Raw genomic sequence first — 23206 nt, forward strand, 5'->3', positions numbered from 1 at the left:
CAAAACTCCTTGATAATCAATTTCCCCCCCACCCGCACGCTCATTCGCCAACTCCTCTGAAAATTCCCATTTATCCCACCCAATCCCCATTCACCACCTGCACCTCGCATCGCATCTCACATCTGGACTTACATACACAAATCATGGCAACCACAATAGCTCCACCGTCCTCGTTCCGACCCCCATGGGCCGGCCTTCCCCCGCCCGCACCGTTCCCCCGTCCTCGCGCGGACCCGTGCAATCCCGTCTTGAGATGCGGCCGCGGAAACGGCCACATATATCCCATCCAGACAAACCCAAGTATATATATACAACGCATGCATGCGTTCGCGAGGCGGAGGGCATCTGGAAGCGACTCTCATCCGTCCGGCCCGACGCAGCGGATCCCTCGTCCTGCCAGCCATGGGGAGCGGGGTGAGAAGGTGACGCGGACAACGGTGAGGAATCCTAATCGGACTCCGAGAGCTATTACTGTGTTATAATAGGGTGAGAGCAGCGGGGCGAGGTGAGGCGTTCACACAGCTGTCAGGTGTGAGATGCCAAGGGGTGTACAAAATCAAGGCGTACGGCACGAGTATACTCCGTACTATGTGACAATTCCAAGGAGAGACGCAGTGGAAAGAGAAAACGGAATCAATTATTTTCAACGAAGTTAAATCTCGCTAACTTGGGAAAAATGAGGAGCGAAATCCCGCCGAGCTCAGAGGTTCTCCTTCCAGAGAGAAAAGGATAAGAATGATAAGTAGTAAAACGTGTAAAAAAGATGTAAGAGTAAGAATAAAGGGGAAAAGTGATCCTGAATAGAAGAAGTAGAAAATAGTTTTAGTGTACTCCCAAGAGAGCCAAATCCATGACCCTCAACCGTCCCCACCCTTTCATTTCCTTTCCCTATCGCGCCCACCAATGGCGCCAAAACATCCTCATGCCGCCCCACCCATCGTCTGATGTTCTTGTAGTAGTCGAGAGAGAGATAGAGAGAAGGAGGGGGGAGAGAGAGAGAGAGGAGAAAGAGTCAAGGAAATACAATTCACCAATGCCAGGGAAAGTGTCGATGAGTCTAAAGCGGCGGGGACCGGATGCAGCCCCGGCGGAGACAAGGAAAAAGTCGGATATTCCAGCAGCAAAAGAAACAATGTCGTGCACAACGTGCAAGCGGATAGCCGTGTTCAACACCGAGTTCCCAAAACAAAGCGTGCGATGTGATCCTAGAGAGTCGGAGAATGGTAAGGGGTGGTCCAATGGACCATGGCCGGCCCAAGGCGAGAAGTTAAATCTGGAAGTATGGTGTTAAAGGTATCACGGCTCCCACTTTTGATTCGGGAATCGTCGAAATGATGCGTGCGACATGTAGTAGACACGCGGATTCCAAATATGGTCATGCATCTTGTTCATTCCCATCCGGCACTGGGGATAGCTTCCCACTGCCCTACATGACCAGGCATCCGCAGCAGCCCTTCTTCTCGCTCTCCTCTTCGACGCCCATCTTGGAGATGCCGTTTGTTGCTCCACCGGTGGCTGCTCCTGTATACGAAGACATCTCCTTGTTATATCTGCGGATTTCGCGAACAATGTCGTAAAAAGCGTTGTCGACGTTGATGCGCGACTTGGCGGACGTCTCGATGAACTTGCAACCAAACTGTCGTGCCAGCGTCTGGCCCTCTATTGGCAGAATCGGTTAGCATGGCGGAAGCGAGATTGGGACGTGCGACGCACCTTGTGTTGACACCTGCCTCTCTCCCTCGAGATCACACTTGTTGCCGACGACAATCATGGGGAAGTAGTCCTTGTCCTTGACACGGAGGATTTGTTGCTGGAAGGTCATGATCTCCTCGAAACTCTGACGGTCCGTTATCGAGTAGACGAGCAGGAAGCCCTCGCCGGTGCGCATGTACTGCTCCCGCATGGCGGAGTACTCCTCCTGGCCTGCAGTATCGAGAACATCGAGCAGGGCGACCTCGTCGTCGATAACGCACTGCTTGCGGTACGAATCTGCATCCCTGGGGTCAGAACCGAGCTCACAGGTGGCGACAGATGCGGAAGCGACAGGGTAGAACTCACCCTCAATTGTGGGATCGTATTCATCGACGAAATGGCTTTGGATCAGCTGGATGGTTAGACATGACTTGCCCACTCCACCACCTCCGACGACGACTAGCTTGTATTCTCGGAGAAACTGCGGCACGGGTGAGTAACATGGAGGTGGAGGAGGAGCGGGAGCGGCAGCTGTATGGGGTTGAAAGACGCACCTTGGATGCCATTCTGAGTGTGAGGGAGCAATCAGCGAGTGTGAGGAAATGTTTAAAAGGGCGAGCGCGATGGGAGGCGCGCTCAGGAGCCGAGCTCTGCTACGGCCAAAGGAGAGGGCGGGAGACGGGGCTGGTGGGAGAGGGTCGGTGCGGTCCTAGACGGACTGCTAGAGGCGGGGAGAAGAGGAAGCCGCAGCGCGAGGCAGCGCGACGACAGCGGAAGCTCGCGGAAGACGGGTATATGGCGATTGTGTGGCTCGAGGGAGGATCACAGCGACGTATGGGGTGGTGATGATGTGGTGTGGTGGAGGTGTGCGAGGATGCGAGGGTGAAGAGGGAGGTTTAGCACTTTTGGTTAGTTCAAGTTAGTCTGGCTGAGGGCCCCGGGCCAGCCATGGGCTGTTGCTGCTGGGCAAAGACAGGTTCGCGCGGTCAGCTCGCAGCGAAAAGGAACAACGTTTGGCTTGTCTGGGAGGGTTGGCAACCTGTTGGGGGCCCTGGCAAACCTCACTTGTCTCGCTGCTGATTCGCACAGTTGCATTCACGAGGCTGGAGGCGCTGTGCAGAGAGCGGCCTCTGCCCGCGCCGTGCAGCGAAAAATGGACTCTCCCCGGTCCCCCCGCGAAGCAGCCTTGCACCCTCAACACAGTACAAACACTATCTACCACGAAGCCACAGAGGGTGATAATAATCCAGCAAAAAATAGCAGCGGCCGCCAAAAGAGTAGCCCTCAAAACCCAACTTCGAAAATGCCCATATGTATGTAATTTGTATGCACCAGGGCGGGTCTCTTCCTGTTGGTATCTGCATCCCTCCTTCCAAAAACGACAACAAAAACAACACCACCACCACCAGAGCGTCGCCGACCTACCATCACGACAGAGATTCCTTTCCTCTTGTTCCCATTACTGACGCCGCAGCGGTCGCACTGCAGGCGGCGCCTCCTGCATAGATTGTCTGCCACTCTCTGTTGTCTCTCCTGTCTCGGCTGTCTGCTGTCTCTTCGCGCCCAGCCGCGGCATTGGCAATTCACATGACTGCTCCCTTCTGCGGGCGCCAAAGTGCAACCAAGCGGAAGCCCGAATGCCTGGCTACCACAGACACTCCCGTTCCACTCTTCAACAGCCTTCGCACCACTGCACACCCTCTTCCGCTCTCTTGATGTCTTCACAGCTGGGTCCGGCGCCTCGACGACGTTCCAAGGTTGCATCTGGCCCAATGCTGGCCCATTGGTCTTGCTGCTACCCGCTCTGCAGCTGCACCGACGGCCACTGGATGCCACGCGAGGCCTGACACGCGAGAACACGCAGCTGTGCCTCGACGCGCCCTCCTCCGGTAGATGAACACTTTCACCTGCATCGTCACCACAATCACCCCATTATCGCCGTGATAAATATTGGCTCGGCGCCCGATTTGGAGCATGCAGAAACCCCTCTGAAAATCAGCTAGCTCTGCAGCACACATACGAACCACAAACCCTACCTACGTAAGCCGACAGGATTGGTCTCTGTGCAAGTTGCGCTGAGTATGAGCATCGACTGTATCCTACTTCCCGGATGCTATGGCTTCTAATGCTTGCATGCCGTCATTCCAATCGACAAACACCTAGAGGATATCACCTTGCCCCTTAACCCGACTTCAGCGTGCCAGACTCTCGATTCGCTTCCTCCTCTTCCAATGCGTCGTCCTCACCTTCGACCTGCACCCTTCTCCCCTGCACGGCCTTCTCCACCTCCGGAACCAACGACTCCATGTACTCGACGTCCCTCCCAACCAGAGTCACGGTGTTGCGAGGCTTCCCCCATCTAGGATAGCTTCCAATCTTGACCCCCTTGGTCTCGGCTCGTTTTGCTAGCTCCGTGAGATATCCCGCAATGGCACTCTCAGCCATGGGCGTCGACACCAGTATACGATATGAGCCCTTGCCATTGGGGTCCGCCAGCCGGGGGACAAGGCGAGGCTTCAGTCCTTCTAGCAGAGCCTCGAATAAACTCGGCACTCCCGGTAGTATGTGAACGTTGCCGTTCACAATACTTATCGGCACCCAGAGCTTCTCGTCTACGAAGACAGCCTGCTCGCTATATGGCTTCGAGTCATCCAGCGGCAGCTCAGCCATGCGTCTCTTCGCCGTGAGTGCCGGAGACGGTGTATCCCAGTCAAAGTCCAGTTGCGACTTGTGCGGCTTCGACAGCCTCCTCATGCGTGCCCATGTCTCCTCGTGCAGTTTGATCGGTAGCCCAAACGCCTTGGCTATCGACTGGTACGTGATATCGTCGTGTCTGTCCTCGGCCTCCGGGTCAGCAACGGCGTCGCACAGCAGGAGGAAGGACGTAGCGCTCACGTAGGACCGATGCCTCCGGATGTCACCACGAAGTCGTAGTTGTTGGACATGCGGCGGGCAGCTTCGACGATTTCGTCTTCATCGTCAGCAATGACTTCGATACGCCGGAGGTTTATTCCGAGGTTGAAACAGAACTTGGCGAAGTAGGCCTATTTACATTCTCAGCTGGGTACAAGTCGTCGGAGTTAGGGACAGGAACTTACCGAATTCGTATCTATTGTCTAAGCAGCGAGCTATGAGTTAGCGGCAATATATGAGGAGGGTACACGAATACGCATACCTTGCCTCCCAAAACCTCATCTCCGATAATTAGACAAGCAGCCGTATGTATCTTCCCGTTGTTCCCCTGCACAGGCGTTGCGCCCGCCATGATTGATGACGTGAGGATGGGTTGGAACCGCGAACCGGACGCCGAAGCAGGAGAAGCAATCTGGGCCAGCGACCGTGAAAGATGCCGAGATACCTGGCCCAAGCGACTAAACATGAAAAGGAATGAATGAGGATATGCAGTGAAGAGAGGTTTGTTGCCTTCGTCGGCCACCCTTGCGCCATCTATGTTCCCAAGGTCCCGACAACAACCTAGGCCCGGGGTTGCCCCGCTCCGCACCTCTCCCGCCCCTCGTCATCGGATCGACTCGGCGCTATCAACACCTCAGCCCTATTGAGATATCCTCTACTCAGCTTGTGGAGTTTCAGCACTTTTATAGACATGGTGTGTCTTACACCTTTCATATTCGCAACCTCCGCTAACGTACACCCTCAGTCTTCAGAAGCGCGGTTATACACCTTCAGCGACGAGACGAAACAGAAGCTCCGCAAGTTCCGCCTGGGGACCTCCCGGGCCAAAGACCCTCAAGCTGTCATTTGTACGCCTCCTTGACTTTCCCGCGCCGAGCCGCCTTTCCCACCGCACACCTTTAGATATTTGGATCTATACATATGAGGAGCTGCTTAGAGCTATAACGAGACATTGGAAACAAGGCTGATGCCTATCCACACCAGATCAAATCGACAAAAAGACCCTGGAAATACTACCAGACGACGACACCGTGTACACCAATCTGCAGGATATCGCGGATGAGCTGCCGGACCATGCGCCGCGATTCGTGCTGCTGAGCTACCCGTTGACGCTGGTATGCTTCTTCCCAGCATCTCTAGCTTCCGATATATCAGCAAGAGTGCATATGCTGAACTGGAATAGGACTCCGGCAGACTATCAGTCCCATACGTCATGCTCTACTACCTTCCCGTGACGTGCAACAACGAAGTCAAGATGCTGTATGCGGGTGCGAAGGAGCTGATGCGGAATACGGCCGAGGTGAACAGGATCATTGAGATTGATTCGCCGGACCACTTGGATGATATCGAAGCGAAGCTAAAGGAGTGATGGGCGTGGAATTGCCTATGCTGGGCGTGTTTTTCACCTTTCAAGTGCCTATCCTGTAGAGGAGACGATGTTGCTGCTCTAAGCGTCAGGTACTTGGTCGCACTCGCACGAAAAGCATCGTGAAGCTATACGATCCTCCGAGCACCTTGACAAGTCATCCACTGCTGCATCTCCTCCTCCCTCGTTTACACACCCCCACCGTGTTTGCTGACTCCGTCTTCCCTCCAAATATCCCATCAGCACCACACCCAGCTCACGCTCCATCTCGGTTCACCTCCTTTACATCTTACGTTAGCCTATCTACCGCCCATCTGGCATCTTACCATCGGTACTACAAGTAATGTATGTGTGAATCGATTCTCCAGCCCCAGGTAGGTAGACAAGCCGGCTCGCGTACTTCACGCACTCCGATAAATCCTTCCCAGCTAACCCCGTCGATCCCATCTTATCGCCTCGCGGTGCTGACAACCTGTGCGCCTCGCGAGGCTGTACTCCCTAGTCTACCTTGAGCAATAAAGTCTAACGTTGGGATTCAAAGGAATCGATATGCACCGCTCACGTACAGTACCGCTGCATGCATGCATCCTTTCTTGCTTTCTTGCTTAAACTGGTCCGCTCACAAGGGGTGTCGTTGCAGTTCAAGGGAATGGACGCCGTGCAGGACCTACACACATGTACTAGCTTTTGCATTTGATGGGTATACCGACGTTGCTGCTTCGAATTGTAATTATCTAGTTTGCCGTCAATTGTTTCTCTCCCAGAAATCCGAGGTTTGCCTTGTTTGCCGAGTTGATTGGTGAAGTGGTAAGCGTTAGGATGAGGTGTTGGGGTGATTGTCCGGATGTGGGTCTGTCCTGCAGACGAGAATGTGGTGCTGGTTTGAAGATGCCCTTTTTCTGATTACATACTGTGTATATTTCGCGTCCTTCAACGATGCGGACAGCGAGGCCGTACAAATCTCTACTCTTCTGAGCCCGAACGTGCAGCTCGAATGAGCGTACTTCCTTACAGGTGTTATTTTAATCTGGTTGATCGGACTTGCTTCAACCGTATTGTTGGGTGTTTAGTGCTTACACTGCAATACGGATAACTTTGGTTCATGGAAATGGCTTTATTGATTTGCAAACCCAGCAAGTCCGCTGTATCGCGCCCTTAATCTGCAAACTGCATCCGTTGGTGCTATAATCGGATCGTAAGTCCTTAACCCCCGTGGGTATGACGTGCAGCGGGCGAGCGCAAGGTACATTTTCTAGACCCGGCAGTAGGTATATTGCTTCCCCATTTCGCAGTGTTGGGTGTTCCGGATCGCTGGAAGAAACCCGGGTGCAGGACTGGCAACGAGAAGAGTGTTGTTGGGAACGACTCAGCCGATGATTATTATGACGAATGATGTAGACATGAAACAAAAATCCCAACCGTTCCATGCAAATACTGTAACTAGAGAGAGCCGCCCATCCTATCCCATAGTGATGATGCCGTCGTGTTCATGTGTCGTCATTCTGGTCATCGTAGTAGTACCGCCCTCCATAAGGTGGGGTTCAGAACACTCAGATTCCACCACCTAGAAAAAGCTAGTCAACAGGAATTCTCCCCTTCATGGATTTAAACATCGCATCTTCGAAGAGAGGCGCAAGAGAGGTACACGGTAAACATACCCGATCGATCCACCGAAACGCTGAAGTCCCCCGCTGGTCTTTCCTTCTGCTTCGCGGGGACGAGGCGGGATCGGAGGAGCAGGTAGCTACCTCCCAGAGAGGCGAAGGCTGCTATGGCGAGGTTGCGAGAACTGGGGTTTCTCATTTAGTAGAGTTTCCTACTATAGTAGGTTGAAAGCAGAGGGGGGTGGTTGATATCGTCTTGGCGTCATCGCCACAGCTGCATCACGGTGGTGATTAAAAAGAAATCAGGGAGCGTACCCGAAGAGTTTGGTGTAGCTCATCTTTGTGTGTCAGCAGATTGTCTCGAATGCTGTGAGAGTTGTAAGTGGGAAACCGGGGGATATTTGTGTTGTAAGAAGAGTAGAGATTCAAGGGAGGAAGGGAGAGGAAGCTCAGCAATTGCTAGCTTTGAGCTCACACGACACTTTCCCGATTTGAGCTGCTGGTTCCTGGCGGGACCCGAGGTTGAGGTTTCCCTTGCTCGCTTATCGGGGGAATCTGGCGGGGGCTCTTATCGATAATGTGGGTATGCATAATGAATCTTAAGTGAAGTTTCGCAAGAGTGAATGCTATGCAGTGAAGTACGGCGTTACTGAGAGTTTTCAATTCCTAACTTTCAAGGCGCTGGAGTGATTAAAAAAGTTCTGCAGTGTCTCTTGGAGGACAACGAGTTGTCGCTCTTCTACTTTGATATAAGAGCACGCTGCGATGTTAAAAAGTCTAGGAGGGTGCGCAACTACCTAATAAGCTGGAGGTGTTTAGGAAATATACATTAAATGCAGTTTACTCTACGGAGTAGAACATCTAGTCTACAGGTTGGGTATACAGTATTGGAACACGGATGAAGTCAGTCTTGGCAAGCTAGCCACACCGCTGTGGCAGAAAAAAGTATCAGATCGTCCAGAGCTATAGTGGATGCAAGCCCCATCGCGCACCACTCCCGCAGCGCCCACATTTCCGTTTCCCTCCAATACACCTCCCTAAAATTCTCCCAAATGCCTCTTCCAAAACGGCCCGTCCTCCCAAGCAAATCCCAATCACAACCACAATCGCAATCCGCCGCCAAGAAGAAAAGTTCCATCGAAGATGCGCGCTTCGCGAACTTCAAGACCGATCCCAAGTTCCGGCTTCCCTCGAAGAAGCGCTCCAAGACGCAGCTGGACGAGCGGTTCTCGAGACTCCTGACTGATCCGGACTTTCATACGAGGGCGAGCGTGGATCGGTACGGGAGGAAGATTGGGAAGGGGAGGGGGAAGGAGGAGTTGAGGCGGATGTATGAGGTTGAGAATGTTGAGGGTGAGGAGTCGAATGAAGAAGGGGATGAGGATGAGGAGGAGGGGTTGAATTTGGAGACTGAGAGCGCGAAGAAGATGGATAGAGCTGTGGAGAGGGAGATGAAGAAGGTGGCTATAAGAGGTCAGAAAGGGAGGGATATCATTCGCGAGGGCGCCGAGTCGTCTTCGTCGGACGAGAGCTCGAGCGATGAAGAGGAAGAGGTGGAAGAGGAGGTCGAGGAGCGGACCGAGTTGGCGCAGCCCGGCGCAGAGGTTCCGATGGGAGAGGTCACGACGCGTCTAGCTGCGGTTAACATGGATTGGGATAACATAAGAGCGTCGGATATCATGGCGGTGGCGAACTCGTTTGTGCCTGCTGGCGGACGCATACTCAGCGTGGTCATCTACCCGAGTGAGTTTGGCATGGAGAGGCTGCAGAGGGAGGAGATTGAAGGGCCGCCGAGAGAAATCTTTGCGGCGTCCTCAGCCAAGAATAAGAATAATATTACTTCCTTGGATGCGGATGGCGCAGAGGATGAAAAGGATGCAAACAGCGATTTGGAGAACGGGGAGGAGTTTGACTCGAAGGCTCTGCGCGCATACCAGCTTGACCGCCTACGGTACTACTACGCTGTTATCACCTGCTCCTCTCTGGAGACCGCCAAGTCCATCTACGATAACATGGATGGCAGAGAGTACCTGTCAAGCGCCAACTTCTTCGACTTGCGATTCGTCCCTGACGGTACGACGTTCGACGAAGATCCCCACGATGAGTGCGAAGCGTTGCCAGATGGGTACAAACCGAACGAATTCCGGACGGACGCTCTTACGCATTCAAAGGTCAAACTGACGTGGGATGCGGAAGACACTACTAGAAAAGAAGTGCAGAAGCGCGCCTTCTCGAGAAAGGAAATAGACGAGAACGAATTGCAGGCCTACATTGGATCAGAGTCAGAGTCAGAGGAGGAACAAGCGAATCCCGAGAAGGTCGCCGCTATGAGAGCCGCACTTGGCTTGGACTCATCCGAAGGTACCAAGAAGTCACGGTCTGATAAACGAGATCGCGATTTCCAGAAGCCGGAGGGTGATTTGGAGATTACATTCTCGGCGGGTCTGTCGTCGAATGCACCTAAGGGACCCGTGATTGAGATAGAGGAGACGACGATAGAGAAGTATGTGCGGAAGCAGAGGGAACGAAAACAAAGGCGCAAGGAGAGAGCGAAGGCATTGGCAGAAGGCAGAGATCCTGATGCCAAACCGGAACAGGAGCCTCAGAAGACAGTGGCGGATGAGGACGACCCTTGGAACGATCCTTTCTTCGCCGATGGGCCCAATAGCGCCAAGGAGGCTAAAGAATTGAAGAAGGCTAAGAAGGCTAAGAAACGGGAAGAGCAAGAGAAGGAAGAGAAGGACAAGGCGGCTCAGCGTGCAAACCTAGAGCTACTCATGATGGGCGACGAGGACGAAGAGATGCGCCACTTCGACATCAACGAAATCATGAAAGCAGAAAAGGCGAAGAAGAAGAAGGGAAAGAAGAAGACGAAGGGGGAGGCCGCCCCCGTAGAAGACAACTTCAAGGTCGATACCCAAGATCCGCGTTTTGCAGAGCTGTATGAGAATCCTGACTTTGCTATTGATCCTACACATCCGAGATTCAAGGCCACGCCTGGTATGAATGCGTTGTTGGAAGAGGCCAGGAAGAAGAGGAAACACGATAGGGATGATGAACCGCAGAGAGAGGAGCAGAAGAAGCGGAAGGTTACGGATCAGGAGCCGGGAGGCACGGAGGACTTGAAGAAGTTGGCGGCGAGGGTTAAGGCGAAGAGCAAGTTGGGTTGATTGTCGATTATACCATGTTGGTTGCATATGGCGGCACTTTTTGGAAATGATATCCTGCGTTTCGATGAAAGACTTCTCCTGAGTGAACTTGAAGCTATCCTTGTTCACGATGTGGACTGTTCTGTTCGCTGTACTCTGGCTCGAAGACCTGTCCGAGTATGTCATTGTTCACTCATATTAAATGCCCATATTGGGCCGCGCACAATCTGTATCAAAGACCAGTCCTTCAGAACACTTCACTGTTCCCTGGTCACCAGCCTATATATGATATAGTATAGAGGCAAACTAATGCGCCTAGCCGTTCGGATACCGCAAAACCTCGATCTGCTAGATACTGTCAGGTGGTCAGACTAGGTGAAACCGTGTTTATCCTTAAATATGCCCACCGAGCAACGGCTAGCAGCAGGTCCGAATCATCGATGCTAGAGACGCTTCTCAGAAACAATGGCCGAGTGCATGGTTCGCCAAAACCTAGGACGATGTATCCAAGTCTGATTTGGGCAGTTTTCGTCGTCGGATGGGTAGTCACCAACGCGATTTCAAGGGAACAGCACATACTCCATCAATGTCAGCGTTTCTACTGTATAAGTGCTTCGGATTGGATGCAAAGGTGTTATTATAGAGGTTGAACCCTAGGCTGGTCGCTATAGAGCATCCACGTGTAACCCGACGGGGAGTTTACCAACTGAGACGGACTACAACTATATTACCTCCAGTTGCATCAACGGAATACACAATACCACAAACACGAATTCAAGCTCATTCAAATTCAAAAGATAGAGTGAATTTGATATCAGGTTTCTACCCTCATCCCAACGTCCAAACAGATTGTGCGCATCCATTCACCATGTCTCAAGACGCAAGACTCAGAGCAGCTCTTCAATCACGACGGTAATATCTCCAAAAGTGCTCTCCTCTAACCTCGCACAGGCTTGAACTTCAGCAAAACATACCACAACGACATTCACCCTTGATCAACCACTCCCAATCCGACATCGCTGGCAAACACGTCCTCATAACCGAACGCCTCCCACGGCGTCAGCAAAGCCATGAAACTCACTACGCCAAAACCGTGCCTCCACAAGATATTACAGGTCACTCATCCTTAGACAGCATTCAAAGACATCAAGGACGCGCCCTCTATCTCACGGCTAGAGATTTTCTTCCCTCTGCTGCTCAAAGTCTGATGTCGGAGTCATTAGCTTTAAGTCCTCCGTCAAAGTGCATGGCTACGGCATCGCGCCACTCTCGTATGTTGTGGTAAAATCTGCGTTGCTCCGCTTCGGAAATTTATCGATCAGCAGCAGCATGGTCGGGGACGGAGGACGAGGTGATTGTGAATGGGGCGGATATGTTCGTGCCGCCGTGGATGAGAGGAGTGAGTGGTTGAGCAGAGATATCTTAGTGCGAATATTGATACGGCGAAGTTGGAAGGGAGGAAGCGGGCGTATTGCGGGCAATCTGTTGAGAGTGACATTGGGTGAGTTTACTTCGGGGCAGTGAGGGAAAGGAGGGATTACTGGGCGAGTTGGTAGTAGCTCCTTCATTATATGAAGGATAGACGAAGATTTCTGTGACGATTTCTACAAGAAATTTATATTCAAATTCGAATTCAAGAGGACGTTTCGGTGATGCTTCCGCACTGTGATGATATGGAGTCCTCCCAACATCAGTGCTCGTGCCTAACCATCTCGGCGACCTCAGTCTTGTGCAGACGTAGCAATGACAGCATATCATGAAACTCGGTCCCCAAGACTTGTTTTCCGCCCTTGCCTCGAGACATGACCATGCTTTCACATCCCTGCCCGTAGCCTCTTCCCACACAGGCGTGGGGGTCTCTTCTCTCATCCAACAGATCCCAAGCCCTCGAATCGGGCTTCAAGAATCCATGCACCCGTCATCTCAGGGATCTTGGACTCTTCCTGCAAAAAGGAATCCAACAGTTCCAGCTCCTGCTCCAGCTCCTGCCCCAGCTCCCTCACGCCCCCGGGGAAGCTGAATATAGCAACTCCAGATGTGCAAAACACCGCGTAGGACACACTGCCTCATCGTCACCAACAAGACTGCACGATCTGATCCATATTCCGCCTCACGTCCCACTATCCAGCTCATCGGTCGTGTGCCACAACGCCCATTCCACTAGTCGGCACACGCGGCTCCATCCTCGCCTTCCAGAACCAGCAATGTGCTACTCCTGTGCACATCGTCCATCATCGCACATTGGAAACGCCATTTGCGTTTCCACCCCGGCATCGCACACCAAGCACCCATCCCCCAGAACCCAAGTCCGAAGTGCATGGACGTATCAAGTATTCCCCTCAACACACGTGTGAATCTCCCACATGAACTGGGCGTATCACGTATTCCCCTCAACACACGTGCAAATCTTCAACGTGAAATGGGCGTATCACGTATTCAGCTCAACACACGTGCGAAACCTCGCAGCTCTGGGTCTCGCACACGTGAAAATTCCATTGGACGCCAGCTCTTCACCGCTCGGGCGGGTTGCGTGGCCTAAGCGAGAGACACGGCAAGCCACAAACGCCCAGCCATTGCTGTTATGGGATGTGAGACCATCGTCATCTGTGCGCTTGTTAGAGGAAGTTCTTGAAGTAGGAGACGGAGGCCCAATTGTAGATGGATGGTGGAGCACGCAATTGATGGGATATGGCCCGTATGGGCAAGCTGGGATTGGGTTTGGTAATGGGAAGGGTGTTGTTTTTGTTTTTTGGGAGGTTAGAAGGGGAGCGTGCGAGGTCAGGATATCGTTGGGTGGTGGTGGGATTGCGTTATGGGGAAGTTGCCGGCGAGGTGGATTTGGAGGGGTAGGGGTGGGGGTTTTAGATGGGGGTTACCGTATTGCTGGGATGCGAAAGGTACCTAGGTAAGTACTCCGTAACATTCCAGGTTCTGTTGGTGGGTTAGTCAGTGGGTCAGGGATGTCTACTGTACACAGTAGGCCGAATTGATATTGTAGCTCGGGTGCAGTATCTTAGTCGTTTGAGTTGCAGGTTGTTGGTTGATCGAGCAATTCCAAAACAATGGAGACCAGCAGGTAAAACGGTTCTGGAGACTAGAGAGTATCTGCATTATACGAATAAGAATACTACGACAACTCTAGCCCTCTATAAAAGAGACCTGGGAGGTTTAGGTTCGGATGTAACAATTTTGTCAACCGCCAGGGTCGCCGGAAGTTGAAATCAGAGGACATTACCTACATTCTAATCAAAGTATATAGAACGCAACGGGATGAGGGGATATCGAACAACAATAAAGGACTCGCTCAGAAAGTTGAGCGCAATCGAATCTCAATGAACCTCTGCCTCCGCACTGGGTCGGTTCAACCCTTTCTCCGCGTCGGCCTCCACAGCCCTTGAGACGCCGCGGCATGAAAACTTCCCCGTCATTCCAAGCTTCTTCTCCGTCACCCAGATCCGGAAAACGATGAGATACCGCACGATAATGAAGATAATGACGCTGCCAACCAGGATTCCGACGATGTATCCAGCAACCACCCCAGACGAATTTTTCGTGTTATCCAGGAAACTGTAGACGTAGAATCCTTGTGTAGCGTGGGTCACGTAGGCCAGGCCGAGATACAAAGCGAGGATGACGACAACTGGTACAAGGTCGATGAAAGGCAAAGGATCGGTGCGGGGGAAGATAATCTCGAACAGTGCGTAGACGGCATTAAGAGCGTGTTGTGATGTGTTTGTCCAGGTTGAGAAGGGTGAGTCGAAGCTGCTATAGAGGAGTGCCCAGAAGACAACTGCGTTGCATTAGTCGTCTGGTTTACACCCGTGAGCCGCAGAACCTACTCGTTACAATCCACGGATAGACAACTATAGTCGAATAGAACATCCCATGCGCAATCTGCAGTACCTTCGGCCAACGAGCTAGGAGCGGTGTCCCTGTAAATGCATAGCTGCCGGAATGCAGAGCTGCGAACAGAAAGTAGAAGGCAAGGCCCCAATAAGTCAAGTTCGTGAAGTATGAGAAGGATCGCTCTGAGTTCTCTGAAAGACCATTGGCGCCATTGTAACCAAAGATAGTGAAAATCGTGGTGAAGGCATACAACGACAGAAAACCGCGGATGATAAAGAGGACCGTAGGCGAAAACAACCACGAGGTCTCATACCGGTAGGAAGTGTCGAAATTCGAGTAATTGGGCCCAAATATGTGTTTATTTGCCATGTTGACGTGGAAAATCTGTCTTCGAACGTTTCTTTGTTATGCTGTCCAGGGGTTCTGGTTGGGGATATTGATGGAATCTCGTGTCCTAGTGTCTATGAAGGTCTGCCGCCCACAGATTTATCGATGGCCTAGGACAGTGGCATGAGAGCAATAGGCAGGCGACCGGACGACGTTGTCGTCAAGGAGAGTCGACGTGGAGAGCTGAAGCAGCTGAAGGGTCATTGCCAAGAGCTGAATTGGTTATGGGTCGAGATGTGGTCTAGACCCTTGTACTGACCCGCGTATCGTTACCACTTCGTCAGCGTCTTATTAAATTCCTAACAGTGATACGGTAGACAGTCCGGCCTACGCCAGGATACTTCAACACATTTGCAGGCTTCAAGGTCATGGACGCCTCGTTCTCCCGCTGCCGCCACCAGCCTTTCGTACATGCAGCCAAGCTAACTGACGGGCATGTAAACTGCCTTGTAGCTCTACCCCCATGCTCACTCGAGATCTCTCAAAATGCACACCAGCGCTGCTTTTCAATCCGGTTTCTTGAGCCGCAGTTATACCACAGCTCACCCAAATGCAACGGACCATGGTCCCAGTTTGTCTTCAAAACTCTCGAGATAAGATCAAGATGAGAGACTCGTGCTCAAGGGCAACGGTATGTTCCTCCACAGATGTATATACATCTCAATACTTACTAAATGGTTGAATAGAAGGAGCAGAATCTTGCTCGCATCCGCGAAAACCAACGTAAGTTGGACCTCATTTATGAATGAATCTTCATTTTAGAAGGATAAACTCTGGACAAATGGTTGACAAGGTGTCCAGGACGTTCTCGAGCACGACGCAAAGAGTATGTGCAGGAACTAGAGGCGAAGATTCGACACCACGAGAAAATGGGAATCGGTGCTTCTGCAGAAATCCAAAGGTTGTAAGCCCACTTAGACCTGCCTTCACCTACTTATTCCATCAGTGCTGCACGACGAGTGCTCGAGGAAAATCGGCGACTTCGTGCCATGTTACGCACCCGAGGTGTTCCAGAAAGGGAGATAGCGGCTGCTCTGGACCAGACCTCCGCCGCGCCAGTCCTTCAGTCTATGCTGGATCGGAGACGGACACTTCCCATGACTCCTACGGAACCCGCCGACGACTCTCCTACACCTGAATTCCAACCCCAAAGAGCCGAGCTATCGCCACCTGCTATGGTACCTCAGCCTACTTTGCCGTTGACTATTCCTGAAGACCTAACTCCAAACTCGCCCTTGACGAGTGTGGATACGCCTATAAGCGAAGCAGAAACCCCTTACTTGCCGATCGAGACGACCCAAGCGGTTGATATTAAGACTGAGGCTGCCCTGGATTACAATCCACCAACGGATCAGTATTCCAGTGATAACTGGGGTTTCCCGTCGCAGCATCTTTATACTTTCGAGCCCATACCGTTCTCGTATAGCTCGTCTTGCATCAGTGCCGCGAATATCATTCGCACCGTACATGGAGACTGTGGACCGGAACTAGAAATGGATCTAGGCTGCCGAGCTGCTGGTCAAGATTGTCGTGTTGCGAACTCGCTCATCTTCAACGTCATGGAGAAATACTCAAATCAGCCGATTCGGATGTGATCCGGATACAAATTTCTTGTGCGACTACAGGTTACAATTTCAGGATCTATGTATGTGCTGCTACATGGAGTAAAGGAGTGCGGCCCGGTCATGGTCCGCTTTTTCCCGTGACATGGCTACGAGTGCTGGTCACATCAAGACGTTTCTCAGCTGGCCTTTGAGATACCTTCAATGATTTTCTGAGATACCTTTCATAATTCGCCGGAAAGAGCTGGTGGAGTATGACTGTTGACACAGAAGGTAGCGCCCGCTACATCTTTGTAGAGAAATCTACTGGTTTCGAAACATTCTTGGCCGCTCGCATCTCCATCCTGGATATTAGAGTCGCCCGCAAGTTCTCGGCGCAAATGAGAAGGATGTTCTCTAACCACCTCCATGGTCGTCGTCCTCCCCATTTGCTTCGCGCTGCGAAGGCTCGTCATTGCGGAGTATCAATGCCAATGCGACAGAAATCTTTCTCCTAAACAAAGAACCCAAGCATCGGACACCTCTATGTCACGTTCGTGATGGTGAACAAAGTAGTCCCGAATCAAAAGGTGAGTGAAAATAGCTGCCGCAGGACAAAGACGTCTCCTAACTTTGACAAAGGACCTCTGCCCGCTTCGAACGGCTCTTTTACAAGTTTGATACCCTTTGTTTATCCTTACACAATTGTTGCACTAAGGGCAAATCTGGAGTTGTTATTGTTCTCCCATTTTGGTCCCATTGTCGTCTCATTGTCCTTTTGTTGTCCTCTTAATATTGATGAGAACAAAGATAAACATGCTTCTTAGCCACAATATATGGACTTCATCTCGATAGCCATTCAGCCTCTTGTTTGTCTTTTCTTAAACTTCGCATCCCGCTCCTTCTCAAAGATTCCTCATCTTCTCGAACGACCAAACAATTCAGCGGATGCTCTGTACAACTTTGCAATTCAACACAACATCTCCCTCTTCTCACGAACAGAGTTGCCGTTAGTGCAGTATGGCACCCAAACGAAAAAACACACAAGACGAAGGGCCGTCCAAGGGGCAATCCTCGCGCAGTCCGCCAGCATCACCGGCAAACCCAGGTGCTCAAGGCAGGAAGCGACCAGCATCTCCGACTCAGGAACCTGCCGCTAAGCGCCCGAAAAAGGCTGCGAAACCGAGAGAATTCAAAGGCCGTCAATGTGCCACTATCAAGCCAAACGGAGAGCAATGCCGGTTGAAGGAGTCTGCCACCGTCAAGGGTGATCGTCCGGAAATATTCCTCTGCCGCCACCATAGACCCAAGACGTCTAATGATGAAGGAAATCAGCAGCCTCAGGATGCTCCGCAACCTCAGCAGACTGAGACGGCTAACGTAGCCCAAGATCAGCAACGTCCTGATGAGATGCAAACACAACAGCCAGCTCCTGTAACAGATAATCAGCAACCGATTACCGCAACGAACGATCAACAGGCGCCTGAAGTGCCATCCAGTCAACAGGTGCCTACCTTCCCAGTCAGTCAGGACGCGCCGGTGCCAGTGGTTGCGAATGCTGAAGAGAGCCAATCTGGTACTGGGGCTCTTCCACCGGCACCTAAGAGAAAGCGTGCGATTAAGAAGAAGCAGCCTCCGGAGCCAACATTTGCCAGAACGGAGCCGAGCACAGATTCGCTCCCAGACGACTTCAATGCTTGCCAGTACCTGCGACAGGAGCTCGATGCGAGCAAGAAGGCCGTCAGTGGCCCGGATTCCAACATGAAGGATGCCAGTGACGGGGAAAACCCGCCGGTTGGCCCTCGACGTCTGGAACCACTCAGTCTAGACGACGTCTATCTGGCTATTTCATCAGTGACGGCCGCCATAACCCGCATCCTGTCGCGGCGTCAGGGTTTCAGTTTCTTCAGAGGCGACCTCGCTGCCCCTACCGATCCGCAGAACCCGCCAGGCGCAGTTGTCCTGCCGGATCGCCCTCTCCTTTTGCCTTTTGATATGGACAACAACGGCCACGTTATGCTTGTGACAACCCAGTACGATGAGAGCGTCATCACAATCAACGTCAATGATCCAATGGCGTGGGATTGGACTCCAGCTAGACGAGAGGAGATATACGCAGTGTTACGAGAGTTCATCGACCGTGTAGGATGGCGACGGGCACATCTGCATGATAACAAGGTGTCATTCTCCTCTTATGCCAATTGGGCCATCTTCATCGATCAGATTGACCCTGCACTCACCAGTTACTGCACCATCATCAGTGCCTGGGCGATGGCTCTGGGACTGGAACAAACCCGCAGGACAGACCCGTTCAGCCAGGAGGAGTACGACGACCTCATTCGAGTCATTGAGCTTGCTCGTGCTGGGCGTGCGGACTGGCGTCTCATCTACGCCTTCCTCGTCTGTCGTCGTTTCGTGGAGCCGCACAGTGAAGTGCCTCTCATGCGACGATTTTCCCATACCGAGCCGATGCGCACTGATAAGGATCTTGAAGCTTTCCTGAAGGAGTTGGAGGCAGATGACCAGGCGTACTGGAACGGTCTCAGTGATACCGACAGGCAGATCCACTTTGAGGTGGGACTGTTGCCCAGGGTCAGGATAGATAGGAATTGGCCTCATAATACTTCCTGGATTTGCGACAGCTGGGTTGGGCCTACCCGGGAGACCGCACGGCTGGAGAATCTCTTTAACGCAGGGGTCTTTAACACGCTATACGACGATATGGAAATGTACGCCGCATATAGGAAGTTCAAGGCAAAGCAAAAAAGGAGGGAGGAAAGGGAGAAGGAAAGAAAAAAGATGGAGGAAAGGGAGGATGAGGAAAGTGAAGATGAGGACGGAACTGAAAGCGGGGACTTTGACGATGATAGTGTCGATGATGACAGTAGTGGCGATGACGGTCAAAGGACTGAATCACCCTCCGAGGAAGAAGAGGAGGAAGCTCAGCCGCCTAGGCCAACTACCGCTGGAAAAGTTCCTCGCAAAGTTCCTCGAAAGAAGCCTGCTGCTGCGCCACAAGTAAAGTCTACTGAGACCGCTGACGTTGATGGAGACACCACTGTGTCAAGAGATTCCACTTCGCCGTCCGACGTTTCTGAACCAGTGTCGAAAACTTCTTCTAGCTTGAAGAATGCTTCTCATGGCTTGAAATATCCAAAAAAGAAACCATATCCTGCACCAAATTGGGCAAACAGCGATCCATCGGGATCGGGAAGTTCTCCAGGCGGGTCAGAGGATGACGTGCTTCCATCAATCGAGGATGAAGAAGCTGTTGAGGAGGCAGATGACGCCTCCGAACAAGTCGAGTATGGGGGGATTGATGAAGACGTAAATGCCCTCTTTGAATCAGACAAGGATGGAGAAGTTGTTGAAGACAAAGATAGCCTCTTTGACTATGACGAAGAGGAAGAGATTGTTAAAGGAGAGAAAGACGAGCAAGGAGATCACGACGAAGACAACGATGAAGGCGAAATCGACGAAGGGCAGGAAAAGCCGGTCGAAGCAGCACTGGGCGAGGATCATTACAGTGACAGTGAAGACCCAGGAGAACTCGTCCAATTCCCAAGCTTGAACGACCAAACACACCAATTACTAAAACAGTTTCAAGCAACGCTTCCTTCAGGCGGAACCTATGACAATCTCGAGTCTGTCATTAATCATGTTTGGAACTTCTTGGATAACTCAGGAGAGCAATTTGGCATCAATGAGGATGACGATGACTGGTGTCTGAAATTCCGAAGGCGCTTCGAGTTCCTCCAAGCGATATGCGCCGAATATCCCTCGGCAAATCCTAAATTCTCCAAGAATCATAAGCTGGAACGCGACAGGTTTTTGAACGACGCGCAGATTGATATGGCGATTGGATCTGTTATTGGGGCCATCAACGTTTTCCAACACCAACATATGCTTGCTGCAGGCGAGACTAGGTTCACCGGCGGCTTAGGGATGGTGACGAGTGCTCCACTCAGTGAAGCTCTCCTCAAATCCGAAAAGGAATGGAACGGGCTGGGTGGGGTAGGCACCTTCGGTAGGGCTGCACACCCAAGGCGATGCTTCTTGATGCCCGTTATCCTTGACAAGCATCTTGCCGAAACCGTCAAGTTGCCTCCTAAGAATGCGGGTCATATCTGTCTGTTTGTCCTTCAAGAAGAGACGCGCGAAGTAAATGGGGAGAGTGGCAGGTTCTTCTGTGTGTACTGTCTCGACAGTGGAGCGTTTATCTCCAGAGCAAAGTGGAGTGGGCAGCCAAAGTCACAGGCAGCGTTACTCTACGGCCTCATACAGAAAGCTGCTCGGAATCTGTCCTGGACGAGGCGAAACTCGCATGCTAAAGAGGACACACAATTCCTGAAGGACTACACCGATGTCCCCGTTCTTCGGCAAGCTGATGGCACATCCTGCGGTCTCTTCACCGTCCTCAACGCCTGGATTCTCGCCTTGGGACTGACGCCTAATGCAAAACCAAAGGCCGATGCCAGGCGGGTCGCCTCGAAAATGCAACTCCTCGTCCTTTTGGCTTGGCGGGGCGCTCTGGATTGGAAGACGCTCGTCGCCTTCCTGCTTTGCCACGGCCTCGTGACGCAGACGTCGATGAGCCAGGTGCCCCTTGATCGGAGATTTGGAGCAACAATGGCTCAGGAGGGACAGGCCGAGCTGAGCAGTTATTATAGCGATGTATTCGAGCAAGATGATGCGTTTTTGCAGCTTGAGAGCTTTGAGGACGTGCCGTACGATTACAGTTGTAACGTCAATTTCCCAGGTTCGGGCGGTCTGCAGCGAGGTTACGACGATTTTGAAGAGTACACCGATTCGGACGAGGACCGATCTGGCAGCCGAACGGATTGGAGAGGAAAGCAAGGAGATGCGATGGACTGGTTGGATAGCGAGAGTTATTTGGGAGGAGCGGAAGACCAGCTGGACTGGCTTGATGAGTATTGATTGGGGTGGGTGCTGTTGTTTCTATAGACTGTAAGATATTCTGTAAGTGTTTGTTAGTCTTTTTATGATAGATGGAGCTCTCCTTTAGTAATTTGTGATACCCTTTTATAGAATTTGCATTCCTTCTGTTTTGTCTAAGGATGCTGTACTGCACAGAGTTATATTAGTCCAATCTCTTCAATATCTTGGTTACATCCCTTTATACTAAACAAGTCAATTAGACTTAAGATGGTTGCAGGTTAGAGCGACAGTTTCCGTGATCTGATTGGGAACCTAGCCCAATATCTCTCTATCAAGCGGAGCCGGCAATTCTCGGCCGGGTAAGTCTCGCAAGTCCAGCTCCGCATGGATTACATGACACTTACCAGCACAAATGAGGAACAACAGAATGACACATGCTACCGACCACCAAACAGCCCTCCAAACGGGCTCCCTCCAGACCCTCCCGCACGGCCTCCTCTCCTCGCCTCGTTCAATAACCACTCTCTAAGGAACTCTTTATTCTTCATCTGCTCTGGTCTTACGAGCTTGGTCTCCATCTGGGGCTCTTGCCGACTAAACGCTAGTAGCGTTGGCAGAGAGGTAATCTATACCAAAGGTCAGCATCAACGCTGCGCGTCAACCCTCCATTTTCACACCGCAATACCCCTTCCCAGCATCCCACCATCTTCTAAGACACCAAAGAATCCAATTCAAGAAAAATCTCACATACCATGAACTTAACCCCCAAATCCCCAATCAACACCGAATCCATCTCCACTTCCGCGTACCCCAATCCCCCCTCCTTCTCGCCCACCCTCTCCTCCTCAATCAAACTCCGAACGAGGGGTTTCACAGCCCGACACGTGGAGCACCATGACGCAGTCCACAAGGTGATCAAGGGGCGATTGTCGGTGGCGCTGAGAAAGGTTAGGGTGTGCAATTCATCTGGGGTGCGCACGTTGGAGAAGATGCGGTTCTGGGCGGACTGGGTTGAAGACGAGGTGAATGGTCTGTAGGCTCGAGGGAAATGCAGGGGAAGACGGAGGGTGCGGGGGAGTAGTGATGGGTGCCGTAGTATCATGATTTTTTTTTAACGGAATATCAAAGATGGATATTTCAAGGTTGGATAATATCATTGACGGCACGTGTTATTCATTCGATGTACGTGAAAGGGAAGTCACGATGCATATGCTCGACGTCATGTTGTGCCAAGGTGCCAAAGATGCCAACGCTTAATAAGCATCCGCGAAGATCTTCGGTTTCCTTTGCTGGTTCCTGAGCGCTTGGCTGACAGCTTACTCGGACGTCAGCGAAAGCAATTGAGGAAATCTCGACTTTCGAAAACCGATGTTGAAAGAGAAGGACGCATAAATGGATCCGTCTACGCGGATTTTGTACGAGCGGCTGCACTTGCAGAGCTTGCAGAGTTTGCAGCTCGTTTCCCATGTCCACGATGATTGAAGAGAAGGGAACTCAGGAAGCAGCACAGCTGAAAAGACTGGATACAAAGAGAGTCATCTCAGGTACTATGGCGAAGAGAACGTCATAACGGCGGCGAAAGAGAAGGATCGTTTTTGATGAACGGCCTGGGGGGCATGCACCTGAGAGACAGAAGGGGAAGTGAGAGTGTCGCCACGGACGATGTCACTGCAAATCCGCCTCCCTGGGTGCCGGCTCTACTAGGTCTCCCGAGTTCTCGTCAGTTGGAGATAACCCCCAGGGCTGGGCTGGCCTATTCCCTCGTAATTCGCGCCTAAGACGTTGTCCCTAGGCGTTTTCTTCAGCAGT

General features: G+C 51.9%; 11 protein-coding genes across 11 annotated transcripts; 5 read left to right on the top strand and 6 right to left on the bottom strand.

Annotated features, from left to right (window-relative positions):
- The first annotated feature begins 110 nt into the window (after positions 1-110).
- EI97DRAFT_437932 (uncharacterized protein) lies at positions 111-487 on the top strand. Its single transcript, XM_033799440.1, has one exon. It carries the CDS (start codon positions 144-146, stop codon positions 480-482), a length of 339 nt encoding a protein of 112 aa, XP_033648884.1. The 5' UTR covers positions 111-143; the 3' UTR covers positions 483-487.
- Positions 488-1358: 871 nt separating this feature from the next.
- On the bottom strand, positions 1359-2429 carry EI97DRAFT_285852 (ras-domain-containing protein). The gene is made up of 4 exons (XM_033794403.1): positions 2247-2429; positions 2059-2173; positions 1714-1989; positions 1359-1659 (listed from the first exon to the last, which is right to left on the bottom strand). The coding sequence occupies exons 1-4, from the start codon at positions 2256-2258 to the stop codon at positions 1427-1429; spliced, it is 636 nt and encodes a 211-aa protein (XP_033648885.1). The 5' UTR covers positions 2259-2429; the 3' UTR covers positions 1359-1426.
- Positions 2430-3873: 1444 nt separating this feature from the next.
- On the bottom strand, positions 3874-5071 carry EI97DRAFT_388096 (molybdopterin binding domain protein; the record flags this gene model as incomplete). The annotated part of the gene is made up of 4 exons (XM_033796163.1): positions 3874-4525; positions 4588-4736; positions 4791-4808; positions 4868-5071. The coding sequence occupies 4 exons, from the start codon at positions 5069-5071 to the stop codon at positions 3874-3876; spliced, it is 1023 nt and encodes a 340-aa protein (XP_033648886.1).
- Positions 5072-5264: 193 nt separating this feature from the next.
- On the top strand, positions 5265-6149 carry EI97DRAFT_437936 (glia maturation factor beta). The gene is made up of 4 exons (XM_033799441.1): positions 5265-5299; positions 5351-5453; positions 5590-5720; positions 5789-6149. Exons 1-4 carry the CDS (start codon positions 5297-5299, stop codon positions 5972-5974), a joined length of 423 nt encoding a protein of 140 aa, XP_033648887.1. The 5' UTR covers positions 5265-5296; the 3' UTR covers positions 5975-6149.
- Positions 6150-7074: 925 nt separating this feature from the next.
- Positions 7075-7959, bottom strand: EI97DRAFT_437938 (uncharacterized protein). Its single transcript, XM_033799442.1, has 3 exons — positions 7891-7959; positions 7630-7760; positions 7075-7535 (listed from the first exon to the last, which is right to left on the bottom strand). Exons 1-3 carry the CDS (start codon positions 7911-7913, stop codon positions 7522-7524), a joined length of 168 nt encoding a protein of 55 aa, XP_033648888.1. The 5' UTR covers positions 7914-7959; the 3' UTR covers positions 7075-7521.
- A 597-nt stretch (positions 7960-8556) lies between these two features.
- On the top strand, positions 8557-11003 carry EI97DRAFT_437939 (uncharacterized protein). The gene has a single exon (XM_033799443.1). It carries the CDS (start codon positions 8628-8630, stop codon positions 10743-10745), a length of 2118 nt encoding a protein of 705 aa, XP_033648889.1. The 5' UTR covers positions 8557-8627; the 3' UTR covers positions 10746-11003.
- Positions 11004-11539: 536 nt separating this feature from the next.
- EI97DRAFT_437940 (uncharacterized protein) lies at positions 11540-12380 on the bottom strand. The gene has a single exon (XM_033799444.1). It carries the CDS (start codon positions 12290-12292, stop codon positions 11975-11977), a length of 318 nt encoding a protein of 105 aa, XP_033648890.1. The 5' UTR covers positions 12293-12380; the 3' UTR covers positions 11540-11974.
- Positions 12381-13813: 1433 nt separating this feature from the next.
- On the bottom strand, positions 13814-15141 carry EI97DRAFT_428422 (uncharacterized protein). Its single transcript, XM_033797245.1, has 2 exons — positions 14564-15141; positions 13814-14514 (listed from the first exon to the last, which is right to left on the bottom strand). Exons 1-2 carry the CDS (start codon positions 14937-14939, stop codon positions 14054-14056), a joined length of 837 nt encoding a protein of 278 aa, XP_033648891.1. The 5' UTR covers positions 14940-15141; the 3' UTR covers positions 13814-14053.
- A 156-nt stretch (positions 15142-15297) lies between these two features.
- Positions 15298-16663, top strand: EI97DRAFT_286063 (uncharacterized protein). Its single transcript, XM_033794404.1, has 4 exons — positions 15298-15588; positions 15644-15680; positions 15759-15858; positions 15904-16663. The coding sequence occupies exons 1-4, from the start codon at positions 15508-15510 to the stop codon at positions 16550-16552; spliced, it is 867 nt and encodes a 288-aa protein (XP_033648892.1). The 5' UTR covers positions 15298-15507; the 3' UTR covers positions 16553-16663.
- Positions 16664-17518: 855 nt separating this feature from the next.
- On the top strand, positions 17519-21436 carry EI97DRAFT_462913 (uncharacterized protein; the record flags this gene model as incomplete). The annotated part of the gene is made up of 1 exon (XM_033801320.1): positions 17519-21436. One exon carries the CDS (start codon positions 17519-17521, stop codon positions 21434-21436), a length of 3918 nt encoding a protein of 1305 aa, XP_033648893.1.
- Positions 21437-21630: 194 nt separating this feature from the next.
- On the bottom strand, positions 21631-22607 carry EI97DRAFT_437943 (uncharacterized protein). Its single transcript, XM_033799445.1, has 2 exons — positions 22149-22607; positions 21631-22023 (listed from the first exon to the last, which is right to left on the bottom strand). The coding sequence occupies exons 1-2, from the start codon at positions 22497-22499 to the stop codon at positions 21835-21837; spliced, it is 540 nt and encodes a 179-aa protein (XP_033648894.1). The 5' UTR covers positions 22500-22607; the 3' UTR covers positions 21631-21834.
- Positions 22608-23206: the final 599 nt, after the last annotated feature.

Source organism: Westerdykella ornata (assembly GCF_010094085.1).
Source record: "Westerdykella ornata strain CBS 379.55 unplaced genomic scaffold EI97scaffold_64, whole genome shotgun sequence".
In the NCBI taxonomy this organism is placed as follows: Eukaryota; Fungi; Ascomycota; class Dothideomycetes; order Pleosporales; family Sporormiaceae; genus Westerdykella; species Westerdykella ornata.

Bases quoted from the DNA above. Each gene is read 5' to 3' on its own strand.
- EI97DRAFT_437932 (XM_033799440.1), top strand. From the start codon at position 144: ATGGCAACCACAATAGCTCCACCGTCCTCGTTCCGACCCCCATGGGCC.
- EI97DRAFT_437939 (XM_033799443.1), top strand. From the start codon at position 8,628: ATGCCTCTTCCAAAACGGCCCGTCCTCCCAAGCAAATCCCAATCACAA.
- EI97DRAFT_437943 (XM_033799445.1), bottom strand. From the start codon at position 22,499: ATGATACTACGGCACCCATCACTACTCCCCCGCACCCTCCGTCTTCCC. The intron at 22,024-22,148 runs GTATGTGAGATT...CCTTTGGTATAG, and splicing joins ATTTGGGGGTTAAGTTCATG to ATTACCTCTCTGCCAACGCT.
- EI97DRAFT_286063 (XM_033794404.1), top strand. From the start codon at position 15,508: ATGCAACGGACCATGGTCCCAGTTTGTCTTCAAAACTCTCGAGATAAG. The intron at 15,589-15,643 runs GTATGTTCCTCC...ATGGTTGAATAG, and splicing joins ACTCGTGCTCAAGGGCAACG to AAGGAGCAGAATCTTGCTCG. The intron at 15,859-15,903 runs GTTGTAAGCCCA...TTATTCCATCAG, and splicing joins GCTTCTGCAGAAATCCAAAG to TGCTGCACGACGAGTGCTCG.
- EI97DRAFT_437936 (XM_033799441.1), top strand. The intron at 5,454-5,589 runs GTACGCCTCCTT...TATCCACACCAG, and splicing joins AGACCCTCAAGCTGTCATTT to ATCAAATCGACAAAAAGACC. The intron at 5,721-5,788 runs GTATGCTTCTTC...GAACTGGAATAG, and splicing joins TGAGCTACCCGTTGACGCTG to GACTCCGGCAGACTATCAGT.
- EI97DRAFT_285852 (XM_033794403.1), bottom strand. The intron at 1,990-2,058 runs GTGAGTTCTACC...CCAGGGATGCAG, and splicing joins ATACGATCCCACAATTGAGG to ATTCGTACCGCAAGCAGTGC. The intron at 1,660-1,713 runs GTGCGTCGCACG...TTCTGCCAATAG, and splicing joins GAGGCAGGTGTCAACACAAG to AGGGCCAGACGCTGGCACGA.
- EI97DRAFT_428422 (XM_033797245.1), bottom strand. From the start codon at position 14,939: ATGGCAAATAAACACATATTTGGGCCCAATTACTCGAATTTCGACACT. The intron at 14,515-14,563 runs GTAGGTTCTGCG...AATGCAACGCAG, and splicing joins CTATCCGTGGATTGTAACGA to TTGTCTTCTGGGCACTCCTC.
- EI97DRAFT_437940 (XM_033799444.1), bottom strand. From the start codon at position 12,292: ATGAAGGAGCTACTACCAACTCGCCCAGTAATCCCTCCTTTCCCTCAC.
- EI97DRAFT_437938 (XM_033799442.1), bottom strand. From the start codon at position 7,913: ATGAGCTACACCAAACTCTTCGG. The intron at 7,761-7,890 runs GTACGCTCCCTG...GAGAAACCCCAG, and splicing joins AGCTACACCAAACTCTTCGG to TTCTCGCAACCTCGCCATAG.